Source organism: Notolepis coatsorum, assembly GCF_963971535.1.
Source record: "Notolepis coatsorum genome assembly, chromosome: 20".
NCBI lineage: Eukaryota > Metazoa > Chordata > Actinopteri > Aulopiformes > Paralepididae > Notolepis > Notolepis coatsorum.
In genome coordinates, this window is record NC_140184.1 from 54,374,582 (window position 1) to 54,392,117 (window position 17,536).

General features: G+C 46.4%; 1 protein-coding gene across 1 annotated transcript in view; it reads right to left on the reverse strand.

The window, feature by feature from the left end:
- nkd1 (NKD inhibitor of WNT signaling pathway 1) overlaps window positions 1-17,536 on the reverse strand; it is a 70,943-nt gene that overhangs the window by 25,916 nt on the left and 27,491 nt on the right. Inside the window, exon 4 of the mRNA XM_084337867.1 lies at window positions 3,093-3,150. Within this exon, the coding sequence (XP_084193993.1) occupies window positions 3,093-3,150 (58 nt within the window). The remainder of the gene's footprint in view (window positions 1-3,092; window positions 3,151-17,536) is intronic.

The window sequence follows — 17,536 nt, forward strand, 5'->3', positions numbered from 1 at the left end:
AACGTTTGATCATCCTGAGGTGCTCAAAGGGAACATTGTGCGTGAGGGCAAATCTGTAGCAAGACCAATATACTGAGGAGATGCTTATCTCAGGGGCTAATAAAATGCCCAGGAGGAAGAACTGCAATAATCTGCCACCCCCCCTCCCCCATCATAGACATAAGCTTGCTCTTTATGAGAAGACCCACTACCAGGGGATTGGCTACACATCACATCGGATGGGGGACGGTGGGGGGCGCCTATGCTGGCACCCACTACACCAAGCCTGTTACGCACGCACTCACACACACAAACACACAAACACACACACACACACACACACACACACACACACACCACACACACCAGGAAAGCTGCCATGCTAAGCTATCACACCCAGCTTACAGTAAGCAAGGCTACTGTATTACACATACAGCCGGGTGCCCTGTCCCTACTCCACTACAGTCAAGTGGCTCATGGCTCTGGAGAACTAAGCAAGTAAAACCGGTCTATATGGTGGAATATTCATGTTGTTACTTTAAAAGACCTATGCTCATTTAGCTGTGTAGAGAAAAAAACAAGCCCAGGTTTCTTATCCAGTGATCAGAGGCGTGTACACATACACACATGCACACACACACACACGCACGCATGCACGCACACACGCACGCACACACACACACACACACACACACACACACACACACACACACACACACACACACACACACACACACACACACACACACACACACACACACACACACACACACACACACACACACACACACACACACACACACACACACACACACACAACCACACCTCCTTGCGTGCTTCTGATGCTGCAGTGAATCATCCAAGAAAGATGCTTTCATCAGGGATTCCTCTTTGCCTCTTTTTCTTCTTCTCCTCCTTTGTGATTTTTGCCAGCAAGTTTTTTTTTATCTCTGCAAACTTTCTTTGCAAGTGCTTCCTGAGGCCCCCGGAGGAAAGGCGGCTTTTAAGTGACGTCGGCCGTCCTATCATCCCTCCGCTCTCTCCCTCTGTCGTCTCCTGCTTTTTCTTCTTCTCTTCTCATTTTCACCCAGCGCTCCCATAGATCTGTGTGCTAGATGTGACTGCGCTACTGAGAGAGGGTTCGTCCACGGGAGTCGTCCCCTTGCCGTTACTGAATACAGGTCCCTCTCTCAGATGTGTTACTGAATACAGGCCCCTCTCTCAGATGTGTTACTGAATACAGGTCCCTCTCTCAGATGTGTTACTGAATACAGGTCCCTCTCTCAGATGTGTTACTGAATAGAGGTCCCTCTCTCAGATGTGTTACTGAATACAGGTCCCTCTCTCAGATGTGTTACTGAATACAGGTCCCTCTCTCAGATGTGTTACTGAATAGAGGTCCCTCTCTCAGATGTGTTACTGAATACAGGTCCCTCTCTCAGATGTGTTACTGAATACAGGTCCCTCTCTCAGATGTGTTACTGAATACAGGTCCCTCTCTCAGATGTGTTACTGAATACAGGTCCCTCTCTCAGATGTGCTACTGAATACAGGTCCCTCTCTCAGAAGTGTTACTGAATACAGGTCCCTCTCTCAGATGTGTTACTGAATACAGGCCCCTCTCTCAGATGTGTTACTGAATACAGGTCCCTCTCTCAGATGTGTTACTGAATACAGGTCCCTCTCTCAGATGTGTTACTGAATACAGGCCCCTCTCTCAGATGTGTTACTGAATACAGGTCCCTCTCTCAGATGTGTTACTGAATACAGGTCCCTCTCTCAGATGTGTTACTGAATACAGGTCCCTCTCTCAGATGTGTTACTGAATACAGGTCCCTCTCTCAGATGTGTTACTGAATACAGGTCCCTCTCTCAGATGTGTTACTGAATACAGGTCCCTCTCTCAGATGTGTTACTGAATACAGGTCCCTCTCTCAGATGTGTTACTGAATACAGGTCCCTCTCTCTATGTGCCTGAGGAGGTGTGAAATCGGTTTGCATGTGAACTCAGTTGGGAATTATTCCAAACTGGGGGGGGAAAGTAACACTTTTATCAAAGACTGTCACGGGGAAGGAACACATGGGTGGGTGGGCTGCTGCCCCACTAATGCCCACGGTAGGGGAAACACTGCATCACCTTTGGGCCAGGCATTAAGTTACTCCAAAACTTCCACCGAGCTGCGCTGCCATACTGACCCACATATCTCTGCTCTCTCCTCCCACTCTACCATTCTGCCCTGCTCTCCTACCCTACTATAATGAACCTCTCCGTTCGCAAATCTCAGTTCGAATGGAAGGGGTGGGGGTGGGGGTGGGGGTGGTTGCCCTATCCTCCCAGAGCTCTTAATCCAGGATCACACCGCAATGGGGATGGGGTGTATTTGCACAGCACCGTGGGGGGAAGAGTCTGGATGAGATATATAGGAGGAGGAAGAAGGGAGGGAAGGCACTGTGAAGGGGGCCAGCATCAGCACATGGCTGGGACTGAAGACCAAAACATACTTCTGCAGCTGAGTGTCGCTGGTGTTTTGTGGTTCCGAGGGTGTGCGGATGTACAGCTGGAACACTGGGCACAACAACGGTTTTGATGATGTATGGCATCTTTCTAAATGTATATTATCTGTGGACCTTCTTATACTGGAGAGCAATGCTGCTTTATTGCTTTATTGGAGCTCCAGCAACATGTGGACATTAGTCTGAATAGAGCTTTAATGGAGGAGGGGGCAGGGTGGAGAAGAGATGAGGAGGAAAGAAAAGAGGGAGGGAGAAGGAGAGGAGAGGGGGGAGGGAGGGAGGGAGGAGAATAGAGGAGAGGGGTGGAGGGGAGGGGAGGGAGGAGAAAAGGAGAAGAGGAGAGGACAGGAGAAGGAGAAAAGAGGAGATCAATCAATCAATCAGATTTATTTATATAGCACATTTAACATGACACATGTCAACCAAAGTGCTGTACAGAGGGTAGATACATAAAGACAACAATCACAACTCCGTTTTACGGGAGGGCACACAGGCAAGCACACAGGAAAACAGGGCATGAGTCAGTGAACGGGAAAAGCTAATAGGTAGAAGTGGGTTTTGAGCCTGAGAGGAGAGGGAGGGAGGAGAGGAGATCCTACCTTCTAAACGGTAGTGCTCATCACTGATCCCCTCAGCGCAGGCTTCATCCAGTGAGTCCTGGAGGTAGGAGAGGGAGAGAGAGAGAAACAGAGAGATTACACATCAGTGCTCCATGCCATATAAAGTAAAGAAATGCTTTATAAAAAAACAAACTCCCAGTGGGACAGTGCAAAGATCAGCGTGCGCCAACACTCGATGCCATTGCCTGAAAATCCAAATTACACCATTCAAATCTATATGTAGAATGTTTGACAACTGTGAGCTGAGCCTAAACAGAAGCGGAAAATCAAAAAGGACAGTAATTGGAGGTTGGAAAACAAACTGAGCGTTTGACTGGCACACGGCACCACTGGACCACGTGAAAGGAAATATCTAAATCGTCTTGGGCTGCCGTGAATTCTAAGAAAAAGAAGGGGGGGCTCGAGCTGCCAGTGGGGGTTATTTTGGTGATGGGGGTTAACGTCGCCCGAGTCCAGCGATACGTTCAGAGGCCTGTTTTTGTCTCTACACACCCCCAAGCTACCCCTCCTGCCCCCAACCTGACCCCTCTCTCTCTCTCTCTTGGCAGCCGTGTGTGTGTGTGTGTGTGTGTGTGTGTGTGTGTGTGTGTGTGTGGGGGGGGGGTGTGAGCGTGGGGGGTGACATGTGAGCCCAGAGTTCTCTATGATGGAAAAGTCTGGCTCAGGTGTCTTTGTGGCATTACAATTATCTAGTGCAATAACCATTACTCACTGGGTGACAAACATTAAATTCACACACACACACACACACACACTGGGACTGAAGCACGTACACATGTGTACACACTCCAACACGTACAGTATATCTCGGAGTGCCCTCTCAATTGTACACAAACAATGACGAAAAAGCATTCCCCCGTAAATACACATAAAGCACGGCGAACACATTCCGTATAGAGCAGCATGTCATATGGTATAGATATATGAGAACATACTGTACTTTAAGTACTGTGTGGTTGTTTGATAGGTGTTGTTAAAATGCCTTGCATGCTACTCCCTTCACAGTACTGCTTTGTATATATGTGTGTGCCTGTATATATATGTGTGTGTGTTTGTGTGTATGTCTGTGTGTGTGTGTGCGTGTGTGTGTGTCTGTATATGTGTGTGTTATAGTCATGAGAGTGAGAGAATGTTGTGTAGGAGGGATTTGTATGTAATCCAGTGAGGTAGAAGGTCACAGTGAGTGGGATCCTCAGACTAATGCAGCCGTGACGGTGGCTCAGTGGGTGGGCCATCGGGAAGAGAGTAGGATCCACCAAACCACACCACTGACTGACTGACTGACTGACTGACTGACTGATGTCCTGCTGAGCTTCGACCATAAAGAAACAAGCCAACATTATGGGAAATGCACTTACGATCCTCTCAGACAAGAAGAGATACCAATGTCCTCTCTGTGCGCTCAGTAGAAAGCTATCCAGCCGCAAGCTAGCCTAGCTTAGCACAAATGAATGGAAGCGGATACGGACCACTAGCCTAGCTTAGAAGTCAGGGAGATGTGTTTTTGGCCTATAGCTAGGCTAGCTTGCAGCTGGATAACATTCTACTGAACGCACAGAGAGGAAATTTGTATTTTATTTTATGTATAGTGTGAACCAAACAGAACGGAAATTATATTTTGCTGCTACAATACGATACTTCTTTGTATAGTAAATATGCATTGTATTGTAAACATCATTGTGGGCCTTGCAGATGTAAACAACACAGTGAAACGGTAACTTCAAGAACACTTTCTGGCTTCTGAAGTTTGTTTATTCGGTTATGAAAATGTACTGTAGAATTATTTAATTTTTTATTTTAGTTCAGTTTAGTGTACGCCGCTTCAGAAAATAAATCTGTCTGTCCTACAATACAAGACACAGCACTCCCAATACACACACATAATGCTGGAGTATTGTCATGCTGCTGGCAAAAATACATTTGCAGTCCATTTTGAGTGTGTGTGTGCCTGAGTACAAACAGCATTTGCACATGTTGTATGCATTCATTATTCATTCATTCAACCTTTATTTAATTCTCAGGAAATACATTGAGGGTAGCCCTCATTTCATTGCTGCTGAGATTACATCAGGTAGCAATACAACATAATAGAATAGAATAGAATAGAATAGATCTTTATTGTCATTGTTACAGTTGTTACAACGAAATTAAAAAATGCAACCCTAGGTGCTAGTAAAATAAGAATAAAAACAGTCCTAAACACAGTGTTAAATATAAAAACAGGGTGGGGCGTAAATAACATTAATAAAACAGGGGGGTATAAAATATAATTGCACTATCTCTTAATGTTGTGTGTGTGTGTGCGTGGGGGGGTGGGGGGGTGTGGGGGGGGGGGGGGGGGGTGCAAGGAGACTGTTGTTTTAAAATTTAGCTGAGTTTAGTGCACATATGGCCCTGGGATAAAAACTAAACTTCAGTCTGTTAGTCCGGGTGGGCATGACGCTGAAACGCCTGCCCGAGCGCAGCCGCACGAGGTGCTTGTTGCCCGGGTGGTGTGGGTCCTTCAGTATTTTTATTATTATTAACACTTCCACTCCCATGTTTTATTAATCTAGGTACTAACCGAGAAGACTGAGAAATGACAGATGAAGGAATATAGCAAGGACGATTGGTTATGATTGTTAAACCTCACGTTGAACGGAGATTCACTCTTATGGCATGTGTCAGCTCCAGTCCTGTCGCAGCTGTGAAAATAGCTGCTCCATCTCTGAAAACGTTGGAGCAAATTTCCAAAAAGGCATTATTTGGATAATCTGACATTGAACCATCATCATCATTCTGTCACTAAATAATTTGTTGTTTTTGTGCCCACAAGCAACTGTGTTATGTGATTGTCTGACCATATTTTGATTAGGGCTTTCACCTCTTCATTGGACCATGTCTGTCCATGAGAAATGTTTCACGCCTGCTACTACCTGACTCAATGTTGATTCCAAGTGTGCCACTCACCTTCAACCACAATGCACTCTTTTTTGGGTCACTTCCTATATTTGGGTCAGATCGAGGTCTGATCACATTCTCACCGCAAACTAACCAAGTTATTAGAGTTAGTTTGTAACAAGACAGAGGCCGCCTCTTCTTCAACAAGGTCTCAGTCTGGTTGTTATGACCTCTTCAACAAGGTCTCTGTCTGGTTGTTATGACCTCTTCAACAAGGTCTCTGTCTGGTTGTTATGACCTCTTCAACAAGGTCTCTGTCTGGTTGTTATGACCTCTTCAACAAGGTCTCTGTCTGGTTGTTATGACCTCTTCAACAAGGTCTCTGTCTGGTTGTTTTGGTTATGACCTCTTCAACAAGGTCTCTGCCTGGTTGTTTTGGTTATGACTTCTTCAACAAGGTCTCTGCCTGGTTGTTTTGGTTATGACTTCTTCAACAAGGTCTCTGCCTGGTTGTTTTGGTTATGACTTCTTCAACAAGGTCTCTGCCTGGTTGTTTTGGTTATGACTTCTTCAACAAGGTCTCTGCCTGGTTGTTTTGGTTCTGTATCGTTAGTGGCTTAGCTTGGCATCGCTACTGCACTATCTCGCGTACGTGCACGCGCACTGAATAAACCACAAATGTACCTCTAATACCAGTATTAGTCTGACCACACCCCTCATCAGCTTACCTTCATAAGCAGGTGTGTGGTCACCTGCTCTCCTCCTTCTCGCTTTCACCACAAGGAAGAAGTGCCTCGGTAGATCCCCACACTTGACACCATGATGGAAGAAATTGGATTAGGAACAGCTTGGGAAACAAGGATACGTTGACATCATATCTTTATTTTCTCTCTCACTATTTTCGAGAAAATACGGCGATATTGTCTTCGTACTGGAGTGTCTAGAAGATGATGATCATTCTAAAAACCCTCCACCGGTTTTCGTATTGGGAGCACGCCGCTGCATGCTTCTCAACTGCAGTTCCTTGCTGTGTTTGTTGGGGTGAAACCTGTCAGGCCACAGCTGAACTGTCGGACATGCCGCTGTTGTGAGGAGCGGTGCGTTCCAGGTTGGGTGAGTAGTGTTTGCTGGCGGGCTCCACTTGTCTGTTAGTGCTATGGGGGCTACTTGACAAAGTTTATGGAAACCGGCCCCAGGCTAGGGTCCTTTGTTTAGCCGCCTAGGCGACAGAAGGCCTTGGTCTGGCGACCATTATAGTTTTAACTAGTGGGCCGCGACCATTGACACTGGTGATCCCTGTGTGTTCTGGACGAGTGGATTCTCTCTGTCACCGTGTTAAGACCCCATCTTTCATATCCAAATGAGAGTATTCCTTCACGAGGGGATATGTGCATGTAATGTGCGATAGCGGCAGATTCATGTTCAAAGTCAGCTATACAGGCCAGTTGGTACTGTGCTGATTCCGCCGGACGTGGTAATGTCACCGTTGTGAAGCGGTGTTGACGTCTTGTTTTCTCTTTTCTCTTAAAAAGTGAGGAGGGGTTCAGAACGGCGGCCTGTCTGGGTGAGTGTTATGTCATTGTTTACATGTTCATAGCTTACGGTTAGCCGGTCAGTGGCCTGGCGCGGGGTAGCTTAGCTTCTCGCGCGCCGCCGGGAGCTCGCTTCTGATCGCGTGCGTCGTTAGATCGGCGTCTCGCGAGCGGAAGCAATAGCACCCGAACGGTTGGAGCAGCCGTTAGCTTGATGCTATTCTGTTGAACGTGCTTTGATTTTGACATGTTTTACACTCTTGACCACGACGTCATCCTTGACAGGGGATGTTCGTCGACCCTGCCCTGTGCCTGGACGGGGATTGCGTCAACAAAGAGGACTGTAGCGACTGGGGAGCGGCGACGCTGCCCGGATCGAACAACACAGGACGGCTGTGTTCTACGGTGTCTTGTGACTGCACTTCGCTGATCTGCGTTCCGGGTAGGTACGGGGTTGGCCAGACCTCATAACACGTCTTCTGGTTTTACTTTGCTAAATGTATTGTGAATAACGGTGTTTTTTCCCGAAACGTGTGTTGTTGCAATACATTTGGGATACGTTGCGGGTTATGTGTGAGCTGTTTTTGTCACTGGCAGTTAGCTTCTCCGTGCAGATCGTGATGTATTGATCTGGTTGTTGTGTGAGGAACATCATGGTGTTTATGTGTACCGTGTACTCACTACTAAGGCAACTAACCTATGAAGCTATGCTTGGTGACAAGTGAGTAAAAGAATGTTCTTTCTCAGACTGTAATGACAATGAACAGTGAGTTCACACATTAACAGGTTTTCCTGTTTTAACTGGCCGTATTGAGGGTAAAATAGGAGGATTGTGTTTTCCCCCCCCGGTTCCCTGGGGACTTTATCACCTCCTATCAGACATGTTGTGCATTAATTGTGTCTTGTGTGGTAGGGATACGATGTAACTCTTAGCTTGATTGCTGAGGTTGTGCTAAATCTGCTGGAGAAACTTATTTCCTAAAGGGAAATTGGTTTGGTTGCTGTCATGTGTGCTTAGCAAGGCCTGTGGTCGATACTAATCAAGAATGATGTATTCTCTCATTGTGGAAAAAAAAACGGCGTTCCTCTGTTGAGTGTTTTTGCCATTTTTTGTAGGTGATGATGGGTTGTGTGTGTCATGTGACCTACAACTGGGTTGTACTGGCCACAGAAGCACATGTGTATGTTGGACCGGGGTTCTTAGAGCCCTCTCTATTCTGTGTTTTTCCTTAGTAAAAATCAGATAGCAGGTTAGCTCGTGCGCTGTGTGGAGCTGTGAAACGCTTCATAGAGCTGACTATGACTGTGTCATATTCTCTTTTTGTCGTTACGTCGTATCATGGGTGTGGGGTCGTAAAGGGGTGAACTGGTAACCTTTCCTCTCCCCATTGTTCTGTCGGTCAGGGGTACACCCCCTGTCCTTCAAGGTTCCCGTCACGTGGCGGTTCGGCACGTTACGGGGGGGGGGGGGGGGGGGGGGGAGGGAGTTCCTGGTCCCACGGCCTGGTATATTGGGCGTGTGCACCGCAGGAATTCCCCCGCCATAGAGTACGTCACCGTGCGCGTCTCTGTTGGTAGGACTTCCGTGTGCTGTTCAGGTCCATGTGATGGATCTGTTTTCAGGGGGGGTGGTCAGGGCTCCTCCTCACCAAGCGCCTACTCAGGCCTTCTGTGAGTTCGGACTCCTTCTTCCATGTGAGGAAGCCTCCATCAGAGTACAGAGCCTTCCTCCTCAGATTGTCAAAGTGAGTGGACCCTCTAGAAGGGTCCTTTTCTATTGTATGTATATTCGATTCAATTCGTTTATTGAGTGTGTATGGGTTCGGTGCCTCTTCCCCGGAGGCCCTAAAACCAGTTTTTTACATGGCTCAGGGTGCAATATATTCTTTTCAATCTGTACAGCTCGCGTGGGAAGTCTCTCTGGGGATCCCCGTCTCTTTCCTATGGGAGGGTGGTGGGATGTAAAAATGTGAACATTTTTTACCCCGGCTGTGTAGACTGGGATACATACTGTTGATGCTTCCTTCTTTCTATTCCAGAAGTGTTGGAGTTAGGGAGTGTCACACCCCTCTTGTCGTTCCCCTGGGCGCCTTGGGGATTCAATGACAGGTCTAAATAGCCTGTTCATTGATGGGGGTGTGTCCCGACGCACGTATAGTGCTAGCTCGCTGTAAACAGGCGATTGACTGGCACGCCTTGGTTGCTTGTGGTTGAAACAGCGTTTTTATAAAGCAACTGAGATGGGGGTTTTTCCTCTTCCGGCGACCACATCCCATGACCTGGGTGGGTTGTCGACGGATTCTCGTTCATGTCTGGGGGATGATGACGGGATGGATCTGAACATATGTAGTGGGGTCTCACGCCCTTGGGGTGGGCCACCAGGCGCGGTTCGTCCGAACGTCTGGGTGGCGCCTTCTTTTCATGTTAAGATCAACACGCATATCTGCCCTTCTCCTGGAGTAGGCATGTCGGCGTGGTTAGGGCACGGGACTGGTTCTGGTCACGCTGGTCCAGATCAGTTGAACCCGTTGTCCGCCGGGGATGCAGATCTGCTGTTCTGGTACCCTGAGGGACTTGGGCTTTTTTCAGGGGGAAAAATGCCAGGTCGGTCTGGGTGTCACAGGGTTAAGCGCTATGGAGACCCTGGTTGGGTATGTTTTTACTCAGCACTGTCGTCATGGCTTGCAGCCATGCCATTCTGTACGCGCTCGATCTCGTCGGATCTCGGCCGCTACACAGGTTGGTCCTGGTTAGTACTTGGTTGGGAGACCGCCGGGGAATACCAGGTACGGTGTGCTTAGGGGCTGGTTCTCCATTATTATTTTTCGCTCCTCTCTCACGCATGGCGAAGAGGGGCCTGTGGGGGTGGTTTTTTGACCTCCTCTGGTGACCCTGTGCTTCCCGTACCGCCAGGCCCGGTCCGAAGTGATGTTTGCGACCCGTAGGCCTGGGTTAACCCTTTTTGGAAACTGAAACACTTGTACTGCGGTATAGCCGGTGTATACCCGCAGGTGTGTTTTGGAGTTTTTTCTTGAGGGGTTATAGGAACAACCACCGCATTGGGTAACACCGAGGTGGTTGATTCCCTGGTGTGTTGGAGCAGTGTCAACTCCCGGGTTCACCGTTTGAGGGTGCCCCTGCACGTTCATGACGTCTGCCAATCGTGTCAGCCTTCTCTGCCTCGACCCCTCTGGGTGGGGGTTGTTAAATGGAGGCTTGGTCATGCGACACCGCCAGCTTACGCTCCTTCCGCCGGGGCGGCTGTGTTCAGCTGTCCCCTCTGGCGCCTGTCTCGTCCGCAGTCTCCAGGCTAGGGTTAACAGCCTGTTGCCTGGTTTTTCCCCGGTGCGCTGCCTGCTTCCGTTGGTTAACCTTTTTTGTGTGCTTACGGCCATGCTGACTGCCTATTCTGCAGGGTCAGTGTGCCAGGCGGTGTACTATTGGGGGGACGGGGCCCGCTCGGCTTACGGCCATACCGACCTGAACACGCCCGATCTCGTCCGATCTCGGAAGCTGGGCAGGTTCTGGCCTGGTTGGTTCCGCCTGGGAATACCAGGTGCAGTAACTGAGGGGCCTTTGTCCGAATACGCTGGCGATGTGGGGGGCGGGGCACTACGTGCCCACCTGGTGGGGTCTTGATGCTGGCATCATGGACTTCTCCGGGCCCCCATTCTAGGGAGTCCAGTCCTTTTGGTGGGTCTGGGTCTTCCTTCGTGCTCCGCTGCTACGGCCTTGCCACGGGGTTGGGTTTGCCCTTGACCCCGTGATTCTGGGGGCAGTAACGAGGTTGTTCCTCCGTTCGTTCCCGGGTGGCATGCGGGTTGTGCGTGTGTGTAGTCGTGGGGTCAAGCCACGGTCTGCTCACCCTGTGCGTTGAGTTGCTTGAGTGCCTCTTCGCACGGTCGGGTCCGTCGCCCTCCCGTGACGTCCCTAATAGGGGGGCTACCCTCCATTAGGGGGGGTCGGGGGGGCTCGGCCCTCTCTGTTCTGATGGTTTTGGGGGGCTGTCAGCGGGGTGTATTTGTCAGCCAAGTGGCTCCGCTTGGCCTCCCTTGTGCAGTAGCGATGCCAAGCTAAGCCACTAACGATACAGAACGTTAGGTTATGACTATAACCAAGTTCTGTTAGTTAGGGGCGATGCTTGGCATCGGACGGCCGCTGCAGCCCTTGTCCTCACCTTGTGGTGAAAGCTTGGGAAGGAGGAGAGCAGGTGACCACACACCTGCTTATGAAGGTAAGCTGATGAGGGGTGTGGTCAGACTAATACTGGTATTAGAGGTACATTTGTGGTTTATTCAGTGCGCGTGCACGTACGCGAGATAGTGCAGTAGCGATGCCAAGCATCGCCCCTAACTAACAGAACTTGGTTATAGTCATAACCTAACGTTATGACTTCTTCAACAAGGTCTCTGTCTGGTTGTTTTGGTTATGACTTCTTCAACAAGGTCTCTGTCTGGTTGTTTTGGTTATGACTTCTTCAACAAGGTCTCTGTCTGGTTGTTTTGACCTCTTCAACAAGATCTCTGTCTGGTTGTTTTGACCTCTTCAACAAGGTCTCTGTCTGGTTGTTTTGACCTCTTCAACAAGGTATCTGTCTGGTTGTCTTGGTGCTGCACCTGAGTGTGATTGCTGTGTTCACACCTGCCCAAATGAACCACACCAAGACAGTAAATTAACCAGGGTTCAATTCAACCAAACTAAACAAGGCTGGTGTAAAAGCATCCTTAGATGAGGTCCACAGTTCCAGTCCAGTTGCAATATAAGGTGTTAGCTTTCTGACAATGGCCTTATAGATAAACAGATACCAATATTTATTTTGTCCTCTCTGCCAGAGAAGATCAACCCACTTCATCATACAGGATGCAATGGTGCGTACCATATCTGTCAGGAGTAATACATCTGAGAGCAGAATGATAGACCATTTGTAGGGGTTTAAGAGTGGAAGGAGCAGCATTTTTATAAACACTGATAAGATAACTGCTTCAACAATCCTTTTCCTACTAATCATTAGGAAGCTAGTTCTGTTTCTGTGAAAGAAGCCTTTTTTGTCAGTTTGCTGACAAGATTGTCTATTTAAATGTAAATTTCTCATCGAGCCAGATATGCATATGTGTGTGTGTGTGTGTGTGTGTGTGTGTGTGTGTGTGTGTGTGTGTGTGTGTGTGTGTGTGTGTGTGTGTGTGTGTGTGTGTGTGTGTGTGTGTGTGTGTGAGAAAGAGAGAGAGAGAGAGTAGGGCTGGGCAGTATGGCCTTTCGGCGATACACGATACACATCACTGTTTTTCCTTTTTTCCCCAAAACAATTCATTATGAGGCTCACCAAGACAGTATTTGAGTTTGCAAGCTAACATTAAAGACAAAAGACTCATGCATTTAGCATTTTTATATTAGATTTAGATGATTGGATTCTTAGATTATATATTTAGCATTTTAGCCTTTTGTTTTTTTAGATTATATATTAGATTAGATTTAGATTATTAGATTATATATTGTAACTATTTATTTATGTATACATTTATTATTTGAACAGCTTAAGGCTATATCTGTACTTGATGTTTGTTTGTTGTGTTGCATACTTGAAATAAACCTCAATCAAATCAAATCAAACCCCCCCTCTTAAAAACAAAAACCTGTGTTTAACCTAGCCATCTATAAAACATCGTGCTAAAACTGTGAAACAAATGTCCTACTTTCCTAAAGAAAGAAATACATAGCAAACATGACTCAGGTATCCAATAGTGCTGCTGCTTTTTATTTTGTTAAAATCTTTTAGTTAATAAGACTAAAAGACTACAATATGACTACAACGGTTTCATGACGGCTTCCTGTCCTCGCCGGAAGTGTGTCGGATACCTAAGTTAACTTAACGTTAAATGTTCAACAACAGAACAGATTGCTGCTAATTAAACACTTCATGGAAACGGAGTAAAGGTAACGTTATGTCGAGTTCATACGTGTAGTGTAGTATGAACTCGACATAACATTAACATTACTCCGTGTCCACTCTTGCGTCGCAGATAGATGGTACACTATGTTAGCTCCGTAGCTAATCCGCTCATAGACTAATTTACCGATAGCAGTACTGTTAACGTCGGAGCTTATCAATACTCCTGGGTTTCGGGGGGCATCCCTAGCACTGAACCACCGCCTCTCTGTCTCTGGCTAGGTGTGTGCGCTTGCGTGCGTGTATGTGCGTGTAGATGACATAATTTGGGCAAGTGTGTGTGACTGACTTTTTTTTCTGCAAGAGGGAGAGGAAAGCATTTAGCACTGCGCTTGTAAGTCTCATCTCAGCCGCGGCGGCCTCTAACGCGAGGGCAAAACATCACGATATCCACGATACGTTTAAAAAGTGTATCGTTAATGAACTGTACCCCGATATTTATATAATATCGTCATATCGCCCAGCCCTAAGAGAGAGTATGAAATCCGTTTTATTATTTTCCAAATTCAATTTAATATTTTCCCAAATTCCGTTTTTGCCATTTAAATATTTCAGAATTCTGTATTTAGCTTTTTATGCTCATTTTACCATCAGAAATAGTGTCTAATAAGTGGGAATGAATAAATGTCCACAATTTGATCATATATATGTCACGATCAGAGCTTGTGTCTGCCAGATGAGGAGCAATCAGCGCGGCTGCAAGAGATCACCTCATCAAGCGTTCCCTACTTCAACTGGCAGAACCCGTCATCCAACGTCGCAGTGTTAAACTGCCTACCGAGGTACGACGACGCTACCTGAAGACCAGCTGTAACTACCCCTGTTTATGCTTGCCCTAACCTTCTGTTTCTTGTGCCCCAGGACTTCGCTCCAGCGCCCTTCCACCCTGACGTCTCGAGCCCCAGCGTCCTTCCACCCTGACGTCTCGAGCCCCGCAAAGAGAACTCCTGCTCGCTCTCAAGCGCAAGACCTGCGTCCTCTCTCTCTCGCTGCCGACAGCTGCACTGAAGTGCACCTGCTCTCGTTCTTCTTCCCCCCAAGAACATTATAACCTCTGTGTTGTTCACATTCCTGTTTCACATTCCTGTTATACTCTGCTTGGTTGGGAAGAATAATTAAAGAACCCTAAACCGCTCCATTCTCTCCTCCTGTGTTTTGCTATTGGGCTCCGCAAGAACCCCCCATCCTCACAATATAACAGTCCATTTAACGTGTTGCAACTCAGAAATAGTTACATTTTACACAATATTTTTCAAATAATATTGTGACAAAATAAAAATGCACACAAAATAAAAATACACATTTCAAGTGTAAACAATAGATACAGCTAGCTACTGAGACATTCATTGAAAGCTATAATGTGTGCCCCTTTACCTGTTGGCAATGGGTGGCATGTCGAGGATGGGGAGTTAACAGTGACGGATGACTACAAATCCGGCCTCTGATAGTGTGTTGCAGGTAGTCCACTAAGGTTGCAAACATTGGTGGCTTTTTAATGCCACTCAGAATGAAATTTAATACCAATTTCACAATAACAAAATGGCAAAAATCACGCAACGACACCAATTAGTTTAAGTTTAGGGACACATTGGTCCAAAGATGTTTATTAAAACATAAAGGAGTAACTGGATTGGATGAAACAAAGGGGTGACAAACATAAATATCTCTCCGTCTCTCTCCCTCTCTCATGTCAGAAGTCACCTCGCTGGCAGACTGCCGTCCCTCTCTCTCTCTCTCATGTCAGAAGTCACCTCGCTGGCAGACTGCCATCCCTCTCTCTCTCTCCTGTCTCTCTCTCATGTCAGAAGTCACCTCGCTGGCAGACTGCCGTCCCTCTCTCTCTCTCTCATGTCAGAAGTCACCTCGCTGGCAGACTGCCGTCCCTCTCTCTCTCTCCTGTCTCTCTCTCATGTCAGAAGTCACCTCGCTGGCAGACTGCCGTTCCTCTCTCTCTCTCTCATGTCAGAAGTCACCTCACTGGGAGTCGACTGCTGTCCCTCTCTTTCTATGTCTCTCTCTTCAGGGGTTTTGCTGCCACTTCCTCCATTAGAACAGATTAGATTAGATTCAAATGTATTGTCATTAAAAAGCACTTAGTAGTTGACAGTTGTACAGTACAACGAAAAGAAGTTTGGCCTTCAACCAGAGTGCAACTGTAACAGTAAAGTGCTAAAGTAATATACAATGTACAGGTGATTAAACTGGGTATATAGCATATATTCATTAGTACTACTATTGAGTAATAGTGCTAATCAGATGTATGTACAGAGCTGTATTAGAGTAGTATTAATTAATGTGTAGTGATACAGGTATAAAGACACTAAGACACCAACCCACCCTCTCCTAATGGACAGTCTCCATCCCCACCGTATGTATATATTTTCTCCCACCCACCCACCCCCCCCTAATGTACAGTCTCCTCCCCATCATATGTATATATTTTCTGTTAGGATCTCTGGGAAAACAGTACTGTATATTTGCATATCGTATATGTCACAAATGTAACAATACTATATATACCTGTATGTCATAAATGTCACTATGAATTGAAAATGGGGGACCTTGATGTAAACAAGACAAACGTCTTTCTCTGGTCTGCATCCCCTTAACAATTGTGTATTGAGCCGTACTGTATTGTACCCATTCTTCAATCTGTTAATAAAGTTTTCATTCATTCATAAGAGTAAGTAAGATATATGTACAGATATAGATATAGTATTAATAGGTTGAATGAATGAATGAAAACTTTATTTAACAGATTGCAGAATGGTACAATACAGTACGGCTCAATACACACAATTGTTAAGGGGATGCAGACCAGAGAAAGACGTTTGTCTCGTTTACATCAAGGTCCCCCATTTTCAATTCATAGTGACATTTATGACATACACAACATACATGACAGGTTGCCGGTAGTCCTACCTGAGATGGCGCAGCTGAGGTGGAGGCTGCAGGGGCCCAAAAGAAATGCAAAATACTAGTTTGCAGGCGGGTTTTGTTAATAGAGGTATGCTTAGAGCTCAGCATGTGCGACTCGACTGCTTTCACTCCCACCGTCCCCAGTTTAAAATCTTGTTTTGCAGCGGTTGCAGCAGGCTTCGCTGCTAACGTTACGTTAGCTATAGCCCCTTTCGTGACTGTGATGCACGCCAAAGCATATTGGCGTGCATCACAGTCATGAAAGGGGCTACGTTAGCTATAGACTCCGTTGCTGAAATAGTTCCATGATGCAAACACTGGGTTGTCGAGCCAGTTCTTGTAAAATGTGCACTTTCCCATAACTAAACGCAACGTTAGTGCTTGCTAACGTTAGCTATAGACTCCGTTGCTGAAATAGTTCCCGACAAACATACCTCTGTTGGTTCCGCCCCATTCTGGTCTGCGTAAATAAAAAGTCAGACTTTATCTCCCGTTAACCGTTTTCCCCCAGATTTCATAATGAAACATAAGATGACATGGCATTTTATCTTTCCTGTCTATGGCATTTTTTAAGACCTCTGAAAGATGGATTTCAGAAATTTTAAGACAAATTAAGGTCTTAATAGTTGATAAACAAATTTAAGACTTTTTAAGGATCCGCGGAAACCCACAAGGACAATTTGAGACAGGAAGATGTACATGTATGTCTGCAAAACTGCCATGTACAGATCTTTGTCAATGCCAAAACTGTGCTAATGTTTCTAAGGAAACCGAAGATAGGGCTACATGGGATGATGACTCAGATGATAGTGGTGAGGATGATTAACATCTGGGAAGTGTGGTGGTGGATGAGGGTGTGGACTGGGGTTGGGATGTATAGGGCGAGGGGATTAGGATTATACAGTAGTAGTGTGATTTGTTTGTATTTGTTGAGATCAGTTTGACACTGATTTCTCCACACACCTCAGTTTACTCATTTTACTCTGTATTGTATATATGTATATTGAATATTCCTCTTTACTTACTTACTTTTTTTTACTGTATGAAGCACACTCTCAGGGGCTCATACAGAAACAAGCATTTCATTGTAAAGTACCTGTATTTTATTGTGATAATAATAAACAAACTTGAAACTTTAAACTTGTGTT